The sequence below is a fragment of the Hemiscyllium ocellatum genome, chromosome 9 (assembly GCF_020745735.1).
Source record: "Hemiscyllium ocellatum isolate sHemOce1 chromosome 9, sHemOce1.pat.X.cur, whole genome shotgun sequence".
Taxonomy (NCBI): Eukaryota; Metazoa; Chordata; class Chondrichthyes; order Orectolobiformes; family Hemiscylliidae; genus Hemiscyllium; species Hemiscyllium ocellatum.
The window spans coordinates 42,323,486-42,350,023 of NC_083409.1; the positions used below are offsets into that span (position 1 = coordinate 42,323,486).

Below are 26,538 nucleotides of genomic sequence, written 5' to 3' on the forward strand. Positions count from 1 at the left end.
TGGGTGTTTAAGAGCTGGTGTCATGTTTTTTTTAATGAAAAACATTTGCAGACTTTGTCCACTTTAATGCTGATACACTGTCATATGTGAATTTCTTCATTTATCTGTACTGCTTTCTACATTCGTAGACCACATTCTTTAGTTGTTCATTAGCACAGCCCTACCAAACACACAAAAAAATCAAGTTTATGCAACTTCATGGATTTACACCACTAGTATGCTGGCAAAGATTTGCCCAGACAGATTTAGCTGCAAGAATGCAGTAAAAATGCAGGGTGGCTCAGTGGTTAGCACTGCTGCCTCACAATGCCAGAGACCTGGGTTCAATGCTAGCCTTGGGTGACTGTTTGTATGTTCTTCCCCCACTGTCCAAAGATGTGCATATTAGGGTAGACTTTCCAAATTAAATTGTCCATAGTGTCCAGGGATATGCAGGTTAGGAGTATTAACCACAGGAGTTGCAGGGTTATAGGATATGGGGGTGGGAGGGATGCTCTTCAGAGTGTCAGTTGATTTAGATTAGATTAGATTTACAGTGTGGAAACAGGCCCTTCGGCCCAACAAGTCCACACTGACCCGCCGAAGCGCAACCCACCCATACCCCTCCATTTACCCCTTACCTAACACTACGGGCAATTTAGCATGGCCAATTCACCTGACCCGCACATCTTTGGACTGCGGGAGGAGACCGGAGCACCCGGAGGAAACCCAAGCAGACACGGGGAGAACGTGCAAACTCCACACAGTCAGTCGCCTGAGTCGGGAATTGAACCCGGGTCTCAGGCGCTGTGAGGCAACAGTGCTAACCACTGTGCCACCGTGCCACCCACTTGTCTGGACTTGATGAACAGAATGGCCTGCTTCCACACTGAACAGATTCTACAAGAAAAATTACCTGATATTGATACAGATTTCTTGCATGTGACAAGAGTTTAAATTTTTGATACTCTTTTAAAAATCAACACCTGCGCTATAGTCAACCAAAGCGTGATCATTGCACCTGAAGTTGTTCAAGAATGTACTTTACAGCTAAGTGTTTGTTATGACCAAATTGCTTGAAAGTCTTTTCCAATTAACATGCAATTCTGCATTTTAATGGGACTGGAACAGCAGAGCAAGTAATTCTGTGAGGTGCCTCAGCACTGTACAGCAGCTTCAGTACTGGTGCCACAATTACAATAGCTTTTACATTCCAGTTTAGACCAATGTCTTTCAAAAGAGGTTTCAGTGTAAACTTTCCATATTAAGTCAAAATCTCGATGTAATTTCTGCACATACAACCCATGAAATTCTGAACCGAACAGATCACACTATGATATTGGAAGTCCGATAAGGAAATATTTTGTCTGGATTCGTAATCATTTTGAGATTAAAGACGAGCAAATACAATTAGAAAACTGATGCCATTTTACCAGAATTTAATTTCATAATGCTTCATTAGTTACAGTTTCGCATCTGGATAAGCATTTAAATAATCAAAAGAAACCAGGGCAGGCAAATAGTTTATGTTCCATTTACTGTAACCAAAATATCAAATAATTAATTTTAAATAATTTCAAAGGTAATTTTCTTTTCATACAGTAATACACAAAGATTTCCCTTTGTGTTGCAGTAATTTATCTTCTTTCAAAGAGGATACAAATAATTAAAAAAACATAGCTAATAATTATCCAAGATTATTCATTCTAGTCACAACTAAATATGCTATCAATGGTAATTTAAACAAAGAAATGCTAATATAATCAAATTTATGCATTTTTTTGTTAGCATGTAAATAAGCAGTTTGCAAAGTGATTTTCAAGTAATAATTCGGTAGAAGTCTGAATCTGTTTGGAGAACTGGTTGCCAGATTGTATTTATGATGAAATTATATCATAGAACCTGTTTTTATGTCTTGTGTGCGCGCTTGTGTGCATGCATGAGAGATGGGGTGTTGAAAAAACAAAACTGTTTCTTCTCCTGGCCTCAAATCTAGATGTACAAAACCAGAATTTGCATTATCTCATGTTGAGAGTGGATGTTGTTGGGAATCAAACAGACCTCCTTCATCAATGTTTTTAGATTAGATTCCCTACAGTGCGGAAACAGGCCCTTCGGCCCAACAAGTCCACACCAACCCTCCGAAGAGTACCCCACCTAGACCCATTTCCTTCTGACTAATGCACCTAACACTATGGGACAATTTAGCATGGCCAATTCACCTGACCTGCACATCTTTGAACTGTGGGAGGAAACCGCAACACCCAGAGAAAACCCAAGCAGACACGGGGAGAATGTGCAAACTCCACACAGACAGTCGCCCGAGGCTGGAATCAAAGCTGGGACCCTGGTGCTATGAGACAGCAGTGTTAACCACTGAGCCACCGTGCTGCCCCTTATGTTCTGAAAGGGATTCTGAAACAACAATTAACATTGATATTTACATTGAGTCATACAGTAATACAGTATGGAAACCGACCCTTCGGTCCAATTCAGCCATCCTGACCAAGTTTCTCAAACTAAGCTAGTCCCACTTGCCTGCATTTGGCCTATATCCCTCTAAACCCTTCCTATTCATTGTTATGGACCAGACCACCCGCCTCAAAATACATTAAGAAGGTAGTCTAGACCCCTAGCTTTTTGTTATTTCAATGGTAAGTATAAGGTTTTACATTCCAGATGCAATTCTATTGGTCAAAACACATTTTGTTTTTAGATTAGATTAAAAACAGTCAAAATAAAAATAAAAGAATTGGCTTAACTGTAACTCTATTGAAATGCAAAAACTTTATGCCAGCACCTAAGTTCAGCGAAATCGACGTTTCTGGCAAAAACCCTTCATCAGGAATAAAGGCAGTGAGCCTGAAGCGTGGAGAGATAAGCTAGAGGAGGTTGGGGGTTGGGAGAAAGTAGCATAGAGTACAATGGGCGAGTGGGGGAGGGGATGAAGGTGATAGATCAGGGAGGAGAGGCTGGAGTGGATAGGTGGAAAAGGAGATAGGCAGGTATGACAAGTCCGGACAAGTCATGGGGACAGTGCTGAGTTGGAAGTTTGGAACTGAGGTGAGGTGGGGGAAGGGGAAATGAGGAAACTGTTGAAGTCCACATTGATGCCCTAGGGTTGAAGTGTTCCGAAGCGGAAGATGAGGCGTTCTTCCTCCAGGCATCTGGTGGTGAGGGAGCAGCGGTAAAGGAGGCCCAGGACCTCCATGTTCTCGGCAGAGTGGGAGGGGGAGTTGAAATGTTGGGCCACGGGGCGGTGTGGTTGATTGGTGCGGGTGTCCCGGAGATGTTCCCTAAAGCGCTCTGCTAGGAGGTGCTCAGTCTCCCCAATGTAGAGGAGACCGCATCGGGAGCAATGGATACAATAAATGATATCAGTGGATGTGCAGGTAAAACTTTGATGGATGTGGAAGGCTCCTTTAGGACCTTCGATAGAGGTGAGGGCGGAGGTGTGCACACAGGTTTTACAGTTCCTGCGGTGGCAGGGGAAAGTGCCAGGATGGGAGGGTGGGTTGTAGGGGACGCGTGGACCTGACCAGGTAGTCACGGAGGGAACAGTCTTTTACCTTCCACCATGGATCCCAAGGAGATCCTGTAGATTTCTGAAGAATATTAAAGCTGGATGCCCAGGATACTACATGCTTTCCCTGTCAACAAATGGTGCATGCTGGGGCATTAGAACTTGACACATATAAACAAGTGGGCATCAGCTGGAGAAAAACACTGAAAAACTTTAAATTTAATCTATGATGCTCACATACCAGAAAAATGGAAAATGACTTTAACATCAGTGGTTTCTAAACCAGTCAGCTTTAAGTAAATAATGACTGTTTGTTCTGCATTCCAAACTAATTAGAACCATTGTTGCTGCAATACTCTTCCTGGCCCTGGTTTAAAAATAAAATTTGGAGGGTCAAGTAGAGAAGGAAGTCTATTCTTGCTCCCAGTGACTGCCTCACATAAAATTAACACCATCAGCATTGTTAAATGGTTGAAGATGAGGTGGCACAGAAGTGGAGAGGAGGGCATCAAGGTGGCTCAGTAGTCAGCACTGCTGCCTCACAGCACCAGAGACCCAGGTTCGATTCCACCCGCTGGTGACTGTTGGCGTGGAGTTTGCACCTTCTCCCTGTGTCCACACAGATTTCCTCTGAGTGCTCCAGTCTCCTCCCACAGTCCATAGATGAGCAAAGATGGCCATATTAAATTGACCATAGTGTTCAGGGATGTGCAGATTAGGTGGATTAGTGGTGGAAAGGTAGGTTTATAGGGTAGAGGGATGCTCTTCGGCAGGTCAGTGTGGACTTGATGGGCTGAATGGCCCTCTATAGGGATTGTATGACATGCCCTCTCTAGGTAAGGTACAATTCTGCTGAGATTTGCTGATCAGTCGGATAGCTGTCAGTTCTATCTCCCAGCAGCGCCTGTGGGAATATTGACCACTTCTAGGCCTACAGGCAAAACCAAGAAAGATGAACTTGGCTACATAGAAGGGGGCTCGATTTGAGATCCTGAGAAGGTTAAAGGCAGAGGTAATGACATACCCTACTGTAGAGATAATCCCCACCATGGTGGTATCAGGCTGTAAAGGATTGATTAACTTTATTAGCACAAGGATAGATAGGGCACCTGATTCTGACTTAGAATTGCAGAGGGGACAGGGTAGAGATGGCACAGTATCCCTTGAATTGTCTTTGCTCCACCCTCCCTTCCAACCTGCTAGGAGAAGAGTGAAAAGTCCAGTCCCAAAAGTGCACAGGTTGAGATCCATCTGCCCATTTTCATTCCAATGAAAATAGAAACCCGCCCTAACGTCACCTTCTGGGCCAGCCCTCTGTAGGTTTGGGCAAGTCCAATTGCAAGTCCCTCTTTAAAGCATTTGGATTTCTGCCTTTTCAACTCTTCTAGACAGGAAACTCAGGTCCTCGTTACCCACTGGTGAAAAGAAATATCCCCAGATATGACTTATCAAATTGTTTAAATTTGTGTACCCCTGATTATTGATCCTGAGGCTCGAGGATATAGATCCTGCCTATCTACTCTATCTCAGCTCCTCATAATTTTATGAATTGAAACAAAATCGTTACATGGCCTCCTCTTTTCCAAAGAAAACAGCAATCAGTCCTCAGTACTAAATTTTTCGAGTCCTGGGAATATCCTCATAAAAGTCTTCTGTATTGCAGTTACATCCTTTCTGTAATGAAGTCACCAGAATTGGACATAATACTCTAGCTATGGTCTAACTGGTGTTTTGTACAGTTTTTACATAATTTCCCATTTATTCATTTATCTATTCTTCAGCTAATGAACTAGGATAATCCTGTCTGTCTTGATAACCACCATATCGACCAGTTTGTTTCTTTCTGGGGTTCCTCCATTCTGCTACATTCATTTATTGAATATTCTCTTATCTTGTTTGCACACCCCAGCATGCAATATCTCACATTTCTCTGGGTAGAATTAAATCAGCCACTTCACTGCTCACCTTAACAGTTGTCCACTGAAATATCTTCGCAGTCTACAGCTTTCTTCCACATGAACAAACATTTGACCAATTTCTGTTGAATCTCAGCATTTGACATAAAAAAACACACATCAATCATTTTCCTTTGCTTCCTCCCATGGAGTCAATTTGGACCAAAATCGTCACTTTTCATAGATCACATGAGTTTGATTTTTTGGCCAATTTGCCAAGTCTGACCTTATCAAAAACCTCCCCAACTTACAATGAGTAGAGGAGTAATCTAGAAACAGCTGCTATGAAGATCTAGCTGATCATGTTTGATCCATCTGAAAGACTATATTCTGGATGAAATTAGGCTCTTCTCATCTATCCACCCCAGCTTTCTTTTTGGAAAATGCATGATAAATTTCAGTCCTAGGTAAGATAACTTACAGCAGCTGTCCTGTCAACTTCATATCGACTGCTAAGGATAAAACAGGCTTCAGCATCATCCATTCTGAATCAGTCACCAAAAGATCCAGTTGTAGAGGAAGGCAGCATTTAAGGAAATGGATTGCAGATTGAAAGAAAGAGAAATATTTCAGAATCATTACTGTATTCACTGCTGTGTTTGCAAAATGAAGACAAAAATGCATGGAGACTTGCAAACTACAAACACCAATATAAATGTTGGTCCAGATGTTGCATTAACAACAGTTTTATCAAATGTGGATTAAAGCTGAATGTGCAGTGTAATGAAGAAATTCATGGCAAAAAATCTAATTCCATTAGTTTCAATTGTTATCAATTCTAAACAAAGTTCTGCACTTTATAACTACTTTTGTACTTTGAAATGTGAACACACTGGAGATCACAACAATGAATTAGCTATTTTTCTTAGTTTAAAATCTGGTATTTTTAAAGGAAGCTCTATTCCATTTTCATACATTTTTCACATTCCATAACTGACGTCAATTGCCAAATGTCCTACCACAGCTGTTGCACAATAGAATTATTGATAAAGGATAAATGATTATCAAACAGTAAGAGTGTAGTTAGCTTGCAATCAGAAAAATAACAGACATAAAACTACATACTCAAGGAGCTTATATGATACTACTGGATCTCCAGTGGTTTTGCTTGTGCTGAATTTGTGGATCTATAGTTTTATTACATAATACTAACAGCAACAACAACTCCCTTCTTTGGCAAAGCCCTCTCCTTGAGCTCTTCTAGTTAAGAAAATCTCTTGGCACTTTCTTTCTCCAGTCTGGTTTCTCATCCTGAACAGTAGCCTTGCTGTAGCGTCAAGGCAGAGTATTTCACCCTGTATCTTCAAACCCTTCTCAACAAGATACCACATTTACTGTTAATGACAAAAATTGTGTCATTCTCTGCTCACTTCCTGTCTTTCTCATGCTCTCTTCCCAGAAGGATTCTTACTGCAGTCTCCCTCTCTATCAATGTTCCCTAAGTTTCCAGCTTCATTTTCAAGTGTAAACAAGTCTCCTTTTAATCTCCCCATAATAAGAACATCCCCCAACCTTTTTCTTCTCTCTCCCATTCACTCATTCATACCTGAAATAACACATAATGAAAGGAGTTCAATCCATGTTCCTATGCATATGTACATTAATGTTATTCATCCTTCAAATATTTGTCCAACTCCTGTTGAAAGCTACTGCTGAATCTGTGTCCACCATCCTATCAGGTAATATAGGCTATATTTCACAACTTTGAATCAAGCATCTTTCCACAGAATCACAACTATAATAGATCTTGGCTTGTCAAATTCATGGCAAAATTTACTTTCCCATTTCACACTGTTGTTGGAGAATCATCTGAAAAAACATATCATGAATTATACAAAATATTCTATCTAAAGTATAGGGAACACCAGTTTTGAAAAACAAAATGGCTCACAGCTTGTACCAATAGATTATTTAAACAAGCCACTGGGTTGTTGAATGCAGTCAAGAAAATGAAGCACAATTATTCATGTATGCAAATTCCAGTTAGTTTAAAAAAGGCAAAGATTCTATAGGTTAACTGCTTTTCATTCAGCAAACTGTGATTAAGATCATAAGATTATGATGCTGTGTAAGATAGACTGAATAGAAAAGCTCAGTCAGAATCCCATGTATTGACTTTCAGACTCAAGGCCGTGATGAACGTTGCTGTTACTCACAGCTTTCCGATTGCAACAGCATCTATTGAATCAGCTTTTCCATTAAGCAGCAGTTTGAGAGTTCAAGGGCCAATACAGTGGATGTTTGCTGGAGTATCTAGGGAAAACTGCCATTTTTCAGCACAGTAGCTCGTAATCAGCCACTGACCTTGCCTGTCCATGCACAATCTAATCCTCATTTAGGAGATGCCGTATTCATTCCCAGGATGAGGGCATCGCTGACCAGGTAGCATTTATTGCCCAGATAGCAGTTAGCCAACCATATTTCTGTGGGTCTCTATTTGCATATAGGCTAGACCAGGTAAGGATAGCAGTTTCCTTCCCTGAAGGATATTAGTGAACCAGATGGGTTTTTCTGACAATCGACAATGGAGTAACGGTCATCAATAGATTCTTCATTCTAGATTTTTTTTAAAAATTGAATTTAACTTCCACCATCTGCCATGACAGGATTTGAACCTGGGTCCCCAGATAATATCTGAGTCAACACTTCAGGATGATACCACGAGGCGATTATATCGCCATAAAATCAGATGAGATTGACCAGGGTATTGGCAATCCTTAGAACCAAGTTACCAGGAGGACCTGAGGCATCTCAAGATCTACCTCTCAAGACACTGGCCTACAGATTGCATGTGACAGAAGCTCTGGAGTAGAAAAAAGAAACATATTTTGATAACCAAGTGAAGCACAGTGTGAAGGAGGACCAGAAAATTATTGATAACTAGAATATCATTAAATGGAACGGACTTTTCAGATCTACAGGTGGAATTACCTGGGTTCCATATTGTCATGCAAAAGTTAGCAAAGCTCCTTGTGACCTCTTTGGTAAAATATATTAAAGAAAGTCTCACTGCAATTTTCATAAAATCTGCATAGCCTGCAAATTCTTTGGAATTGAATGCTACAGTGCAGATCCTCCTTTTCATTGTTCTTTCATCCTTCACTGTTCATACTTTGCCAGCAAAATAGGGAAATCAAACTGAGGATCACATGTCCTTATCTCTCAAACTCCAGGGTAAGTGGAAAAAATAATTCTAACACTCTGTCCCTCAAGGTAGTTTGTGCCCAGTTCTCTCTCAGTATTACACAGAGTTCAGTAATTGCAATTTAAAGCTTCTCCATGCAGCACACTCCAAAATAAAAGCATTCAGTCATTATCAGCTGCAGCAGGTAAACTGCTGCTCATTCCTTCCAAGTCAGCCTTTATGGATTGAGAATATAGGTTGTAGGTTTAGAAACGGTCAAACCAATCTTTCACATTTGTAATTTTCCCAAACAGGCTTCAGGGAGGAATGGCACCTGTCATAGGTATAGTCCTAGATCCAATCGGAGGTGGCAGTGCAAACATTTCGGGAATGGAACAAGCTCCATACCATCATCCTTCCCAAATTATGGTTCTCAATTAAAACAAAATTAATTTCCAATAATGTAGTATCAGGGCATAAAATAAACAATAAAATAAAATGGAGTCAGTGCAGTTTAAAGCGTAGGATGCCATGCTTGATTAATTTATTACATTTCTTTGAGCAGATGATAGACCTAGATATTTCTAATCCTCATATGCACTTAGCCCCTCAGATACATAACCCAAAAGTACTTTGTATTTCAAACGCACAACATCCAGTTCTGTCTCACCACCCATCACTGCCTCAGATTTCACAGAGCTCATCCAATTAAAGGAGCAGAACTTCTCCTGAAGAAAGATTGAGAGCAAATGCGATTTTTTTTCCACATGCAACAGCTTTAGATAATTTGAATCCAGGCAAGTTTTACAGTCTGTAAACAAATTTTATACCTCTATTATTATATTTACAGTTAAATGCAACAAATTAAAATGGAAAATAGAAGATGATTTTTTTTAATGGACACATTAGTTAAGTGTGTGGAGCAGATTGTCAATTTGGATAATGGGACAAGAAGCATTAATGGGATTCAAGAAGGAACTAGAGAGATTGTGACCAATAAGTATGATTCAAGGAAATTCAGAATGCATCATTTACACGGAACAGACTAGAGAAAAAGCAATCATCTGCTTCCTGAAAGCATTGCTATGCTATTTTCAATTTCATTTGCACAATGGAAAAATCAGTGTAGACCTACTTGGCTCTCAGAAGATCTTGGTCCTTCAACGCTGACCCCTGGAGGTAAATTACCCTTTGTGCCCACATTGGAATTTGCAACACTCTTCGAACCTGTAAATCCATTTCAGTAGGACAAAGGATCACTACATAGTAATCCTGTTAGAAAAATGAAATGTAAATACAATTAGCAGAACATGAAGCATGTATTGTCTAATACTTAGTGAAACAAAAATAAGTATCTACATTCTTCAAAGTTTTAACTGACATTATCAAATTGAAGCAAAATATATGGAATTCTCAGTTAGTACTGATTCGCTTGTTAATGTGCACCCATATTTATTGGTTAATTATTTTTTCTTAATTCAATTTAGATTAGATTAGATTCCCTACAGAGTGGAAACAGGCCCTTTGGCCCAACAAGTCCACACCAATCCTCCGAACAGCAACCCACCCAGACGCATTGACCTCTGACTAATGCACCTAACATTATGGACAATTTAGCATGGCCAATCCACCTGACCTGCACATCTTTGGATTGTGGGAGGAAACTGGAGCACCCGGAGGAAACACACGCAGACACAGGTTGTCTTGTATAATTTCTTGTCTTGTATAATTTAATGCAAAAATATGATTATTGTTAACAATTTTTAATAATTGTTTACAATGCATACCGGGGCAAGTCAACAATAATAATTGATCATGGATTCCCGAGTATGTTATATTGTGTATACTGCTATTGTTGTTTACAGCTGTACTGATTCTTGATGTCTGCAAACATAGCTGCACTGATCTGCAGTATTTTTGATAATAAAAATTGAATGTTATTGCACAAACTGGTCGCTACTGATGGAAAGATTCAGATCTGGTTATGTTGTGACTTACCTCCCAAATTCATTCATCGCACAATTACTTAGAAGATGCAGCATGGATAAAATTAACTGTATCCACCTACCCATTAATTGATCACTCTAAATGACACAATGATTTAAAAAAAACTGCACAAGTTTACATCAACTAATTAGATGCTGCAGAAGTTACATAAATAGCCAAGGTAGTGCTTTCTTGCACAGAAGTACAGCAATGTAAAAATTATCACATATTCCTTCACATGATCTTTAATCCTATACAAGGTGAAAAATTACTAAAATCCAAAAGCACACATATGTCAATTTATTTACTGGTTAAGCAAAAATATTAGTAAAATGCTCATAATTTTCTCATAGAATTACCTCTTACAGAAATATCAGTGCTTAATTTGATTAAGCAAATTTGGATGCTCAAGATCTACAGTAGTATTCTCTCCTTGGTTGAATGAATCAAATTTAAATGCATTTTTGATTATTTCAAAAAGTGAATTTATTGATTTTGAGAAGTAAAATATAAAATTGTACTGACAAGTTTACTTGTAAGAGTACATCAACATGGCGTACATCAGTTTGGACTGATGTAAGGTTGTCTGTATTTTAAATGCTTCTTTTTGTGGACAACTATATGATTAGAACACATATTCTTTATAACCTGTAGTCTGGGATGAGCGTAGAATTCATTCAAAAAATCCATTAGCAGGTCAATCTTCAAAGAGGTGACACATAGTACAACATGTTTTTCTGTCTGAGCTCTATGACGACTATAGTTTCCTCCTGACTTCTGCCTCTCCATCCACAGATAGGCCAGCTGTTCAAACTGCAGGATAAAAACAAAACTACTTATCAATTTTCACAAGCAAAATGCCAAGATATTGTTCATGACTAACAGACAGAAAATCAATACGGACAGATTTGTTTTATTTTTCATTGCTGCAACAAATCCAGATCGACACAATGTTTACTTGTTGTTATGCGTTTCAAATCCAAAATTTGCAGTATCCATACAGATAATATGAAGGGGAAAAGGAATTCTTGTGAGGTTGTATATTCAGTACATTCAAAGCAGAGGGATAGATTTTCTTATCAGGTGGATCCAGTTACTGGGAGTAAAGTATGTCTAACCAATGGGGGAAAAAAAGTTGGAACATTATTTATGGGAGAAAGTGAGGAGTGCAGATGCTGAAGATCAGAGTCGAGAGTGTGGTGCTGGAAAAACACAGCAGGTCAGGCAGCGTCCGAGGAGCAGGAGAATCAACATTTCAGGCATAAGCCCTTCATCACCCTATTTAAATGTTCCATCCAATTTTCCTGTTAGGTTTTACACTGATGCGAAATGTTTCAGTTAGCCTTCTGTGGATATTATTGAACTAACAATGTAATTTCCAACTCTTATGCCAGTACAAAATTTGATCATCTTGCTTCACATGCAAAAATTGCACCTAGGGCTTTAACAGTGTGCTGAATGCATTTAAAAGGCTCTTGGGGAAGATTTGACATAACATTTTTGATGACCTTTGTTCCTCTTTCTAATTAATTTACCTTTGTTGTTCTGGAGATATGCGCATTGGTGGAAAGGCGAACATCTGTTGTTCAACCTGAATTACCCGTGAACCGAGTCACTTGTACAGCCGTTTCAGATGGCAGTTAAGAATCAGTCGCATTGTTGTAGGTTTGGAGTCATACGTGGGCCAGACCAGGTACCAATGGCAGATTTCTCTCCTAAAAGACCTCAGTGAACAAGGTGGATTTTTGTGACAATTGATAATACTTTCAGGTCACCATTACTGAGAACAGCTTTCAATCCAGATTTATTCCACTCCTTTATCTGCTGTAGCAGGATTTGAACACCTGTTCCCACAGCATCAGCCTGAACCTATAGATTACTAGTTTGGAGATTTTACCACCACGTCACCATCTCCCCAACTTCATTGTTTGGAAAGCTGTGTTCCAAGTTCTCTGACACTACCCTTTTTTTTGATAAACCCATAGTTGTGGCCCAACAAGTTTCCAGGTGTGTTTCCCTTTTTACTTAGTCTCATTTTGAGAAATAATAGCAGCAATGAAAGAATACCAGAGATAGATTGCATCGACCTGCTAGTAACTTGCCATTCACAGTTACAGACGACATCATGGATTCCAAATCAGGTGACATGAAAAGCAGAGCTGCACTATCTAGTGCCAGGTTACCTGCAAGCAGTAAATATCACAGCCATTGCCTTGCTAGGGCAGAAGCAGTGACGGGTGAGGATTGGCATGGCCAGGGAGATAGCAACTGCGCTGCCAGCTAAGGTTGAAAATGTTCATGGAGCAAACAATGATGACAGCCATGGGACTTGATGGCTATAATAATAAAATCACAAGAACAAATTGTTTTTCTCCATCTGCTAATATTGTAAACTATCCTGTGGAGATGTAATGCACTGGAGTGCAATGCAGATCTTCACTCTTGATACACGACTTGCATTTTGACTGAGAACCACCAAAAACGTTGGAGGGCTGACTTACCCCATCCCCTATCACAGACTATTGACTTTATATCTCCATCCTGATTGTATCAGTTACTAACGTTCAACAGATATTTTTGATACTGAGATAAACTTTGAAAAGGCGTAAATTGGATATATTAAAATAAATTGACAACCACTATCCATTTTCCATCAAACATACCAGTCATCCTTGTAAACAGCCAACTTTCAGGCTGCTAAGAATGGAGGAAATTCTGTCAAGGATGTAATTTAAGTTTATTGCATAAAATCAGCTGGGCCCATCAAGCTAGTTGCACTTGCTGCCATCCAACTGCAGGGGGTGCACTCACCACACATGCAGCCACAGTGTCTGCGACGTGTTAGTAATGATGTAGATAGCTCTCTGCATCAAAGAACAGGACCATCCACAATAATGAGCGATGCAACGTAACAAGCAGATGAAAAATGACTTTTTTATCCCCCCAGATATTTCAAATCAACTGAATCCTGGGGATTCTTAACTAGTCACGACTTCACTGCCAGCACTTGGCTGTGCCGCTCACTCCCTCCCTTACCATCCTGCTCCTGATTACTGATGCCTGCGAGTAAGGGAACAGGGCAGAGAGTGAGTTTTTTTTTTACTCATTCACAGGATGTGGGCATCACTGGTTGGACCAAATTTATTGTCCATCCTTAGTTGCCCCGAGGGCAGTTAAGAGTCAACTATTTTGCTGTGGGTCTGAAGTCACATGTAGGTCAGATCAGGTAAAGATGACAGATTTCCTTCTCCAGATGATATTAGTGAACAAGATGGGTTTTTCCTGACAATCAATGGTTTTATGGTCATCATCAGACACTTCATTCCAAAATTTTATTGAATTTAAATTCTGCCATCTGCCCTGGTGGAGTTTGAACATTACCTGAGTCTCTGGATTAATAGTCCAACAATAATAACACTAGGCCATTGCCTCGCTAAGATGAAATCAGTGAAGGGTCAGGATTGGTATGATTAGGGAGGTAGCAAGTGGGCTGCCACATAAGGGTGGAAATTTTCATGGAGCAAACAATGATGATGGCCATGTGAGCAGGGTAAGTGGGTGCTGACCTCCTGTCCCAGTGGCTAGCAATACAGCGGTACCAAAACTCCATTCCCAAATTAATGCCTATTCAGCACTCTGTGTCAAAGGAGACACTTTCCCAGTCCCTGGACAACTTGGGCAATGTTAAGAATTTTAAAAATCTCGATGAGAAGAAAGAAGTGCAAGTTTCCACATAAGGTTTCAAAGGTTAGATGAGATTCTCACTAAAGAACTGTGAGTGGACTATTCTCTAATCTTGCCTCATGTCCATGCAAATTGCAAGTTTTCCCAAGCAGCAGGGAGAAACTAAATGGCACCAACTTCTGACAGGAAAGTCAGGGTGGTGAACCTCAGCAGTATATTTTGTGGGCATCCACCTTGGCCAACGTTCCCCACTATCTCAGTGGGTATGACATTAAGAGCAACTGCCCACATCCTCCACACACAGAGCTTGGAATCAGTAAATCACCAGCCTCACCACATCATCATGGCACAGCTTCAACTCACAGTTCTCCAATTCAATATTGCACTTGGGAGCTCATCAGCAACTTATATTAAGATACTGTTGCCAGGTTGCTTGGAGCACAGTGAATGGCATCAGAACAGGGTCTGTCTTTGGCTTATTATCTTGCTTTCCTAACTCATGCACTTTGCACTTACTTGGACACACTCAGCATCTCTGCCTTGCCTTGCCTTTTAGTGCAGACACAAAGCCAGGCAGCATGTCATTGTTGTCAGCAGTGATCCGTCATAGTGGGTACACAGTTTGCTGTATAGCACTGTGCTATATCAATGTCGGCACTATGCTACTTGCTGGCAGCTCACAAGGCAGATACAGTGAATATGCTTTGACTTCAAAGTGTAAGGGGAGTTTCCTTTGTCTAGAAAAAACAGAACTATTGTCAGTCAGAAAGTGCTGCAACAGTAAAGTCAAGGTTATTGTTCAGTCTCCACAGAGTCTGGGACACCATCAGTAGGTTGCCTATGGCATCAGGAGATCCATATCATTACAGTCCAGGAAGTGGGTCCCAGTCTGTTCTGTACATCAAATACAACCTGTCCGATATTAGAGGTAAATCTATCAGGGAGCTGGTTGGGGTCTGATCATTCATCAGTCAGTGCTGTCCCTCCACACCAGAGTGTTGGGGCATGGGTCAGCCTGAAGGGCCTGTTTGTGGCTGGTCAAGGCTTGTAATCAGGAGCCACTTTGTGGTGGGGAATTTGTGCAAGTGAATTAAGGACAGTGGGAGTTACATGCTAGGATGTAGAGGGAGCCAACTCAACATATAAGGGTGTGAGAGAATGAAGTAAGGGAAGACCTGGCTACCACAGGAAGTGAGGGTAGGGTCATCAATTGTCACTAACATCTTGGCTTCAACAGGGGGGGGCAACACTGTGTTGTGATGTTTGGCCTGACTTAGGTATGCCTGGACTCGGGTGGGGGGGGGGGGGGGGGGGGGGAGGAGTTAATTAAGAGGGTTGGCTGGGAATTGGAGGGGGGGGTTGAAACCTGTCGGGGTCACTGGGGAGAGCAAGGAAGAAAGGAACATAAAGGTTTGAGGGCGGGGAGCTTGTCATGAAGAGGTGAGCCTGCGACTCACACTCTGGAACGTTTTCTGTATTGCCTTCCATCCTCATTCAAATCATGAATGTGCGGTGGAAATGAGAAATCGTTGCCACCATGCCCAGAGTGGGCAGAATACATTTTTTCTTCTCTGAGGAGTTATGCGTGAGATGAGGTTCTTCAAGGGGCAATTAATCAGCCACTTGTACATTACCAGCGTATATTGAAGAGAGCTTTAACCATAGAATTCTGCAATGTGACGGCACTATGTCGATTACAAATGCTGAGCACAAGCAACCTTAACCAAACCATTGATCATTGCAAAATAATCCAAGTAATCACAGAGAACTTTTAAAAAGTAATCATTTCATAAACGGAGTCCAAGGTCTCTCAGGCTGCACCAGGTGCTGAAGCTGCTCTTCTTACACATTTGATGGTAAGTATTATACAACCAATTCTTATATGCAGTGCTGCCTTTCTTTAGTTTAGCGAAGGGTTGGATTGGAGGGGATGGGAGTAGTGAGAAGGGCATATTTATTCCTACCGCACTTTCAATTCCCTACTTTATACACAGCATCTCTTGTGAAGGACACATCTGATTAAGGTCTGCTATGTTCAAGGTCCGTGTTGGGACAACCTGTTACCCTTCATGCCCCAAAGTATGGAGGACTATGGTGAGCTGTCCTTTTTTTCAGCTGTGTTAATCTTAACAAAAGGCTGATTTATTTTTGATAATGTCCACAGAGACTCATTGAAATCACTTGCCAGTAGATCCAGCACAGCTGATCACCTGTATGACTCCAGCACAACTAGCCACAGAGCGTGATGAGGAACACATACTAGCTCAGGCACACCAGTTAATGTAGAAAAGCCTTCAAACCAGAGTTTGCAGCAATAAGGTCCGCTCAAAAAACAAAGAAAGGGCAGAAACCCACAGTCTCTTTCTACCTGGGCCACATGAAACCTCCTCAAGATGAGGTTCCCGTGCTTGGACAGGTTTGGGTGGTTTCTTGCAGTACATTACAGACAGAATGCATTGCATAATCCCCGCACACTGTGCTCTGGACAACAGGAACAGACCAAAAGGGGCCAACTGGAGGACCAGCAGTATTCTTCTGAGGAGGAAGATGAGGGCAGTGATTGAGGAAATATCACTTTCATCATGAAAGAGCACAGAAGGACAGGCAGAACTTATTTAGGACCCCTCTTTCAAGGGAACAGAGTTGGATGAAGTCATTATTCATTGCCTGTCGGCCTGTCAGTGTTGGAAAGCAAGCAGCTCCTGTTTATTCCCAAACGTAAATGTAACTCTTCAGTTTGCTTTTTCTCTAACGTTCTTGCTGTGCAGTAATAGTTAACAAACCACTGGAATGCTTTACAACATCTGTTGCTCCCACAGTCAGATATGACAATGCTTTATAGTTGCAGAGCACTCCTTTAGACAAGGTTCTCATATTGTGTGGCACTAAGGAAGGCTAGCCTCTCGAACTTCATTCTTGTAGCCGCAGCTAAAATAATGGCCAAAATAATGTAATGATGTAAAGTGAAAATATATATCTACAAATGAGAGATTCTATTTACATTAAGGTGTCACCCGTAGAACCTATCTGCCCTAGGAAGGTTTTCTTTCTCCTTTCCTTCTCACTACACCCAGGTGCAGTCCCGACTCTCCATGGAAATTGCCAACCCTGCTCACGGGATCAGGCAGAGCCAATATGGTACTGATACTGTGGTGGTCTTCCCCAATTTCCAATCCAATTTTCTCCGAGTGTCTCTAGCAACCTTGCCTGCTGCTTCAGTGTGTCTGCTTTACCTAAATGGGCTTCCTTTATGGGGTCTCATGACTGAATGGACTGGAACAAAAATGGTTAAGGTTGAGGAGATCAGAGGGGGATTGAAGGCCTGGGTCAGGGCTGGTCTGGGAAGGACCAGAGGCCAGGATGAGGGTGATTAGAGGCCTAAGTAAGGCAGATCAATAGGCCAGGACCCAGGTTTGGGGCATCATCAGTTAGGCATGAGAGTCTAGAAGGAAGGTGTAACACCAGGGTTGAGGAGACTGGAGGAGAGGAAAGTCTGAAATGCAGAAGACAGATTGGGACAATGGAGGAGAAATTTGAGAAGTGAGGGAAATGTTTGAGCATGGTGGCCTATTTGAGACAATCAGCTGGATCTGGCAGATAAGTGGAGATCTCCTCAATCCAGCAGACCTCAATTCCAAAGGCCTAGGAAACATAGCCAGTCAGGATTAAATTCAAGTGATTGGTTGCATTGAGATCAGCAAATCGTTATTCTACATCCAGATGAACAACCGCATACTATCTCATAATGCAATATAAGAATGTGGAATTAGTAGTTATATGATTAGCTAAGAGATTAAAAAGCAGAGTAGTGGTGAACACTTTTTCCTCGACTGCAGGGAGGTCGACAGTGATTTTCCCAAGTGCCAATATTTGGACACCTGGTCTTTCTGGTGAGCATCATTTTGCATTTTCCCCAGCCAATGCCCCATTGCCCAGATAAACCGAGACAACCACCCAGCCTTTTTTGTGCCCAGGTCACTGACTAAGTGAAACACCATGTGACATTGCAACAACACTGCCAGGTGAATCCAGGAATTTGTGACAATGCTTCCAAAAACAAGACAACAGGGGTTCTGGAAATGTTTACGATAGCAGCATTCCTTACTCTCCCTGCCACTTGGCACCTGATAATGTAAGAAAAGCTCTAAGAAATGCCCTTGTATCTTCACCCTTGATGTTTGCAAATGAGAGACAAATTTGTCACCTAGAACTGCATGGTCAGATTTTAATGTATTGTCATTGTATTGGCTGGTTCGGCTGTGTAGTACAATGTAACGTAATAGCATCAATCTGTAGTGTCCAGGTGCAGAATGGGGAGCCATGTGTGGCCTTTTACTGAAAGATCACAAAGGAAACAGCCAGCAGACCTGGGCCTCTGAGCAACCCTCCAACAATGGATCTCCATTACAAACATTCCATTTATAGTTAAATACACAATCGGTCTGTGTGCTGTGTGTCCATCTCTCAGAACAACTCAGAGAGGAATTTCACATATGACTAATGTACTTGCAAGATAAAAGGTTTATTGCTATCTACTTTGCCTATGGCTCATATTGCATTTCGTAGGTAGCAAGGGTTTCCCAATTGTGATCTTTCCTTTGTGCTAGGCTTGAGAAAAGGTAAGTGGCAGCAAAATGAAAATAGACAGCGCTACTGAAGGGATTGGTTCCCAAAAGGCAAGAACACACTGACCTTTAATGGTCAATTTGAATGAACATAGAACATGATAAGAGTGTGACAAACTACAACAATTTGATTGCAGCTTCCTCATCTGCCGATGAGAAGGTACTTTGTCTAGGAAATTAAGCACTCTGGGATGTATTTTTACTGATCTGACTGGCAGTGAGTGAGTCAGCAGAAAGTCAGGAAAAGCCAAAATTCAGGATTCTCCACCGGTTGTGGAGTTTTCGCTCCATCGCACCTCTCTGGCCTGCGCGGATGGGGTAGGGGAGGAGAGCAAATAGGGATTTGATTGGGAGGGGAGAAAGGAGAGTGCAATTGGAGTTGAGCAAGTTGATCAAATGGAGTTGGAGGAAGACATCGCCATAATTGGATGGGCTGCTTATCTGGAGAAGTGGGGTCAGAAAGTAGGAGATGGAGTGGTGGTGTCAACGCTATCAGGGCTTGAGATGGGTATCAGAAGTTTGGCAGGGAATGAGGAATCAGTGTTCCCTGGAGTTGGGAGGGCTCGGTTGATTCACTAGATGCCTGAACAGGGAGAGATCATCAATATGAGGAATGGGGGTTGCAGAGAAGAGAGTGTAAGATTCCTCAGGTGGTAAGTGTGAAAACACTGCCAAGGTCCAACAAATCTTCATCTCAATGGAGTTCTGGAATGTTCTGACATTTCTGAATCCACAGTTAATCTTAAAAAATAACCAAATGACAATGAGGTATGCTGCCTCATTATCACGTTCACATTTTCTTGGGTAAAAGCTCCCCTACCCTCCCAACCTCAACAAGGAAGAGTGCACTACAAACACAAAACTATTTGGCAGGTGCAAGAAGTGGGCTAGAAGCTGGAAAAACTGAACTTGTAAGTTTTCGGCCTTCCCCCTTGCTAAGACAAATCCCATCAGTGGAAACATGTTTTGACAGTAAGGATGAGAATCAGCTAGCAGGCAAGACAAAGCACACGATTTTCACTCTTAGCAGGTCAGGAATAACGGGAGCACAACATGACGGAACACATCAGAAGACAAGCTATGCTGGTTCAACGAGACAAGTTCACTTTTTTCCCCTAAATTATACACAGTGGGATCACTATTGCCGATTATTTCAGCATTCTTCTCATTTGGGAAAATGAGGCATGTCTAGGTAGAAAATTGTGTAATTAATAAACGAAAACAGTATGGGGTCTCTCTTAACCTTGTTGAATTCATGACTCAATGCAGGCAACAGTTGAGGCGAGACAGCCTGAACATAAAAACAGTAATCAAACCAATTGATTTGAAAAATGTCTGCAGCGATACTAGGAACCTGAAAGACAACATGATGCTTTTGAGGTTCATTTTAAATGCCAAATTTCAAACCAGTTAAACAAATCTGACATGGATAAAAGTGCTACGTTTGAAGAAAATATAGTTCTCTGGATGTGGGCATCTCGGACAGTGTAAACATTTATTGCTCATCCCTAATTACCTAGAGACAGTAGTGATGGAACATCTTCTTCCACTAGCTGTTGTAAGGCAGCCCAGTGACTTGGCCACTTCCACTGGCAGTTCACATGAAAATGGAACTGATGTTGCATACAGGCCCAACTGAGTAAGGACTGCGAGACCATTGGATCAGTTGGGTTTTGATGACAATCTGACAGCTTCACCATCACTTTAAAGACATTGCCTTTTCTTACTTTAATTTCTGAAGAGGGATTGAATTATTCCTGCTGGCCTCTGATTTACAATGTTCAGGAGCCTAACCATTGCACTATCACAACTCAGAACACACAGTTACTGAGCCAGTTAGGTAGAATAAAACAGTTTCAAATGTCTTTCACAAAGGAAAGGCTGTAATTTTAAGAACTGCACGAAATTATTGCCCTTCCCTCAGAAGTTTTAAACGTCATGTTTGTTTTGATGGGCCAGCACTTCACAGATACCTACCAGTGGGTTTTCAAACAGGAAATAATCTTCACTGGGGCTCCAACCTAGCCACATTTTTTATGAGGGGAAGCCACTGAAAGACTGCTTCACACCCGGACTCAAAGCGTGAATCTGGCAGGAGCAGTTCAGAGGCCATGGGATGCCCACTCTAGGTTGCTCTGCTCACTTCTTGGAAGTTGGGAAGGCCTCCACCTCATTTAAAGGGCCCCTTTCCACATTGGATGCTCTGCCCTGCAAGGTCCATATCATCCCCCAACCTCCCAACTTACTGACCTCTCCATCAAGACTCAATCAGGTTGATTGGCAGCTCTCCAAATCAGTACTTTGTTCAAGTTGGAGATGGATGGCCCACCTCGAGGCAAGTCGAGTGTTAAATGATAGTGGGCCTGAACTGACAGTAGGGGACCTGCTCCCAGTCAAATCTTTGACTAGCGGGGCAGGAAATCTATCCATGGGCCTTCCTGCCTCAGACTTAATCAGGTGGAGGAAAGGTGGCAGTGAGCTCACAACCTCCGCTGCCTTCATACTTGCCATTTAATTCTGCACAATGTGTGACTTGGAGGGGAATTGGCGGTGGTGGTGTTCCAGTGCATCTGCTGCCCAGGTCTGTCTCGGTGGTGAAGGCCATGCAGTTCCTCGAGATTTACACATCTTCTTTGTTTTTCTGTCCAATTTACCTCACAAAATGAAAACTGAAGTAGATGGGAGGCAATCGAAATGTTAAGTAACTTGCCAAAAAATAAACCGTCCTCCTCGGGTGGAGGCTGGTTACAAATGGCATCTTCTCCTGCACTGTGTTATAGATGAACAGCCTCCATTAATTGTTTTGCTACACACCAATGTTTAGAGTTGTTTCCTATGAAATCTAGGCCGAGAGATGGGAACAATGATCAAAGCCGGAAACCATGAGTCAGTCTATCAAAAAGAGAAATTACATCATGGAAATGTAAGTAAGCACAGCAGTTGACATAAAAAGAATGTAAATTTGACAAATTGTGCAATTTAGTCTCACCATGTTGAACTCCTGAACACAGAGCTTTGAAAAAGATTGACTTGACAATAGCACTTCACATCTGCAGCTGAAATCCAGTTTTGTGAATCAACTGAAAAGATTTTGTGTGGTTACTATGTTCAAGACATAAATGGTTTTCTTGCTACATTTCTTAAGGAGTTTTTCAAATGTAGCAACACAAATGTACCATGATATGGTTAAAATAATTAGCAATTTATAAGCAAAATACATAAATTTCTGAGGTTCTGAAGAACAGGCATAATAGACTTGAAATGCTAACTCAGTAGCGTCTGTGAAGAGAGAAACAGAGCTTCTCCAGCATTCCCTGCATGCTTCAGGTTTCCAGCATCAGCAGTATTTTGCTTTTATGTAAATTTCTCAGTAAGCAGATTTTGAGGAAAATGCAAGTTATATGAGATTGAATTTACTTTCAATTACTTGAGTCATCCTTTTGGAAATGTTGTGAAAAAGCTGTGGAATAATCTTGAATCCCCCCCAACAAATTCTTTAATCTTCAGCCAGAAGCGCGGACAGGATGATCCATCTCGGCCTGGTCCTGTGGTCCCTAGTATTATAGATACCAGTCTTCAGCCAATTCGACTCACTCCAAGCGATATCAAGAAACGATTGGAGAAATCGATACTGCAAAGGCTATTGGTCCTGACAACATTCCGGCAATAATATTGAAGGCTTATGCTCCAGAATTTGTTGTTGCCCTAACCAAGCTGTTGCAGTCCAGTTACAATACTGGTATCTACCCGACAATGTGTTTTCCGGGTCCTTAAGGGGGAGGGGGAGCAGCCCCAGATCGTGGTCCATGTTGGCACCAACGATATAGGTAGGAAGAAGGGTGAGGATGTCAGACAGGCTTTCAGGGAGCTAGGTTGGAAGCTCAGAGTTAGAACAAACAGAGTTGTAGTCTCTGGTTTGTTACCCGTGCCACGTGATAGAGAGTCGAGGAATAGGGAGAGAGAGCAGTTAAATGCGTGGCTACAGGGATGGTGCAGGAGGGAGGGATTCCGGTTTCTGGACAACTGGGGTCCTTTCTGGGGAAGGTGGGACCTCTATAAAAAGGATGGGCTACACCTGAACCTGAGGGGCACCAGTGTCCTTGGGGGGAGGTTTGCTAGTGCTCTTTGGGAGGGTTTAAACTAACTCCGCGGGGGCATGGGAACCAGGACTGTAGCTTTAGGGTACAGGACCTTGAGTGTAGGGAGGTTAGGAATAATGCAACGATCTCTAAGGAGGGTGCCTGTAACCAGAAAGGTGGATTGAAGTGTGTATACTTCAATGCCAGAAGTATAAGGAATAAGGTAGGTGAACTTGCAGCGTGGGTTGGTACCTGGGACTTCGATGTTGTGGCCATTACAGAGACGTGGGTAGAACAGGGACAAGAATGGCTGTTGCACGTTCCAGGGTTCAAATGTTTTAGTAGGATCAGACATGGGGGTAAAAAAGGGGGAGGCGTGGCATTACTTGTCAAAGACAGTATCACAGCAGTGGAATGGACAATGGAAGAGGACTTGCCATCTGAGGTAGTTTGGGCTGAGGTTAGAAATAGGAAAGGTGAGGTCACCCTGTTAGGTGTTTTCTACAGGCCTCCTAATAGTCCTAGAGAAGTAGAGGATAATATTGCGAGGATGATTCAGGAAAAGAGTGAAGGTAGCAGGGTGGTTGTTATGGGGGACTTTAACTTCCCAGATATTGACTGGGAGAGCTATAGCTCGAGTTCATTAGATGGGTCGGTGTTTGTACAATGTGTGCAGGAGGGTTTCCTGACACAATATGTCGACAGGCCAACAAGAGGGGAGGCTATATTGGATTTGGTTCTAGGTAATGAACCAGGCCAGGTGTTAGACTTGGAGGTAGGTGAGCACTTCGGGGACAGTGACCACAACTCGGTGACTTTTACTTTAGTGATGGAGAGGGATAATCGTGCGCCGCAGGGCAAGAGCTATAGCTGGGGGCAGGGAAATTATGATGCAGTGAGGCATGACTTAGGTTGTGTGGATTGGAAAAACAGGCTTCAAGAGAAGAACACTAATGAGATGTGGGGATTGTTCAAGGAGCAGCTACTGCATGTCCTCGATAGGTATGTACCAGTCAGGCATGGTGTAAAGGGCCTTGTGAGGCAGCCGTGGTTTAGTAAGGAATTGGAGTCCCTTGTGAAAGGGAAGAAGGCGGCATATGTAAAGGTGAGGCGTGAAGGTTCAGTAGGGGCGATTGAGAGTTATAAGGTAGCCAGGAAGGAGCTAAAGAGGGAGCTAAGAAAAGCGAGAAGGGGACATGAAAAGTCTTTAGCTGGTAGGATTAGGGAAAACCCAAAGGCTTTCTATAGGTATGTCAAGAATAAAAGGATGACTAGGGTAGGTATCGGTCCAGTCAAGGATAGTAGTGGGAAGTTGTGTGTGGAGGCGGAGGAGATTGGAGAGACATTAAATCAGTACTTTTCATCAGTATTCACTCAGGAACAGGACACTGTTGCTGATGTGAATATGGAATCACAAATAATTAGAATGGATGCCCTGGAAATATGCAGGGAAGAGGTTTTGGGAATATTGGAAAGGATGAATATAGATAAGTCTCCTGGGCCTGATGGCATTTACCCCAGGATCCTATGGGAAGCTAGGGAGGAGATAGCAGAGCCATTGGCCTGGATTTTTATGTCGTCATTGTCAACGGGAATAGTACCAGAGGACTGGAGGATAGCGAATGTGGTCCCATTGTTCAAGAAAGGGAGTAGGGATAGCCCTAGTAACTATAGGCCAGTGAGTCTGACTTCAGTGGTGGGCAAAGTCTTAGAGAGAATGGTAAGGGATAAGATTTATGAACATCTGGGTAGGAATAACGTGATCAGGGATAGCCAGCATGGTTTTGTGAAGGGCAGGTCGTGCCTCACAAACCTTATTGAGTTCTTTGAGAAGGTGACTATGGAAGTGGATGAGGGTAAAGCAGTAGATGTTGTGTATATGGATTTTAGTAAGGCGTTCGATAAGGTTCCCCATGGTAGGCTAATGCTAAAACTTCGGAGGTATGGCATTGAGGATACATTAGAGTTTGGATTAGGAATTGGCTGGCTGGAAGGAGACAGAGGGTAGTAGTTGATGGATTATGTTCATCTTGGAGCGCAGTTACTAGCGGTGTACCACAAGGATCTGTTTTGGGACCATTGCTTTTTGTTATCTTTATAAATGATCTAGAGGAAGGACTTGAAAGCTGGGTAAGCAAGTTTGCGGATGACACGAAAGTCGGTGGAGTTGTGGATAGTGAGGAAGGAAGTGGTAGGTTACAGCGGGATATAGATAAGTTGCAGAGCTGGGCGGAAATGTGGCAAATGGAATTCAATGTAGCTAAGAGCGAAGTCGTTCACTTTGGTAGGAATAACAAGATGATGGATTACTGGGCTAATGGTAGGCTACTTGGTAGTGTGGATGAGCAGAGGGATCTTGGTGTCTATGTACACAGATCTCTGAAAGTTGCCACCCAGGTAAATAGTGCTGTGAGGAAGGCATATGGTGTACTGGGCTTTATTGGCAGAGGAATTGAGTTCCGGAGTCCTGAGGTCATGTTGCAGTTGTATAAGACTCTGGTGAGGCCTCATCTGGAGTATTGTGTGCAGTTTTGGTCGCCATACTATAGGAAGGATGTGGAAGCTTTAGAACGAGTGCAGAGGAGGTTTACCAGGATGTTGCCTGGAATGGTAGGAAAATCTTATGAGGAAAGGCTGAGGCACTTTGGGCTGTTCTCATTGGAGAAGAGAAGGTTTAGGGGAGATCTGATAGAAGTGTATAAGATGATTAGGGGTTTAGATAGGGTAGATACTAAGAACCTTTTACCGCTAATGGAGTCAGGTGTTACTAGGGGACATAGCTTTAAATTAAGGGGTGGTAGGTATAGGACAGATGTTAGGGGTAGATTCTTCACACAGCGGGTTGTGAGTTCATGGAATGCCCTGCCTGTATCAGTGGTGAACTCTCCTTCTTTATGTTCATTTAAGCGGGCATTGGATAGGCATTTGGAAGTTATTGGGCTAGTATAGGTTAGGTAGGACTCGTCGGCGCAACATCGAGGGCCGAAGGGCCTGTACTGCGCTGTATCCTTCTATGTTCTATGTTCTATGTTCTAATGTGGAAAATTGCCCAGGTATGTCCTGTAGTCAAATATCAGGACCAATCCAACCCAGCCAATTAGTGTCCCATCAGTCTACTGTCGATCATCAGTAAAGTGATGGAAGGTGTCATCAACAGTGCTATCAAGCAAGATCTTTTCAGTAATAACCTGCTCAGTGACACCCAGTTTGGGTTTCACCAGAGCCACTCAGCTCCTGATCTCATTACAGCCTTGTCTCAAACAAGGAAAAAGAATTGAAATACAGAGGTGAGGTGAGTGACCATCTTTGACATCAAGGCTGCAGTCTACCAAGTGTGGCATCACTCCTCACTATTTTAAGGTCAGAAATGGGATGTTCGCTGATGATTGCACAATGTTCAGCACCATTTGTGACTCCTCAGATGCAGAAATACCTCCATGCCCAAATGCAACAAGATCGGGACAATATCCAGACTTGGGCTGACAAGTAGCAAATAACATTCACACCACATAAATGCCAGGCTATGATCAATATCATTAAGAGATAACCTTACCACCGCCCCTCGATATTCAATGATGTTACC

The 26,538-nt window shown here is 42.2% G+C and overlaps 1 protein-coding gene across 4 annotated transcripts in view; it reads right to left on the bottom strand.

Annotated features, from left to right (window-relative positions):
• The window catches only part of kcnt2 (potassium channel, subfamily T, member 2), a 686,368-nt gene that overhangs the window by 326,917 nt on the left and 332,913 nt on the right, over positions 1 to 26,538 (bottom strand). For all 4 annotated transcript variants that reach the window (XM_060829715.1, XM_060829714.1, XM_060829713.1 and 1 more), the window contains 3 exons: positions 11,216 to 11,380; positions 9,717 to 9,853; positions 5,879 to 5,942 (listed from right to left, as the gene is read on the bottom strand). In XM_060829715.1, the coding sequence (XP_060685698.1) occupies positions 5,879 to 5,942; positions 9,717 to 9,853; positions 11,216 to 11,380 (366 nt within the window). The remainder of the gene's footprint in view (positions 1 to 5,878; positions 5,943 to 9,716; positions 9,854 to 11,215; positions 11,381 to 26,538) is intronic.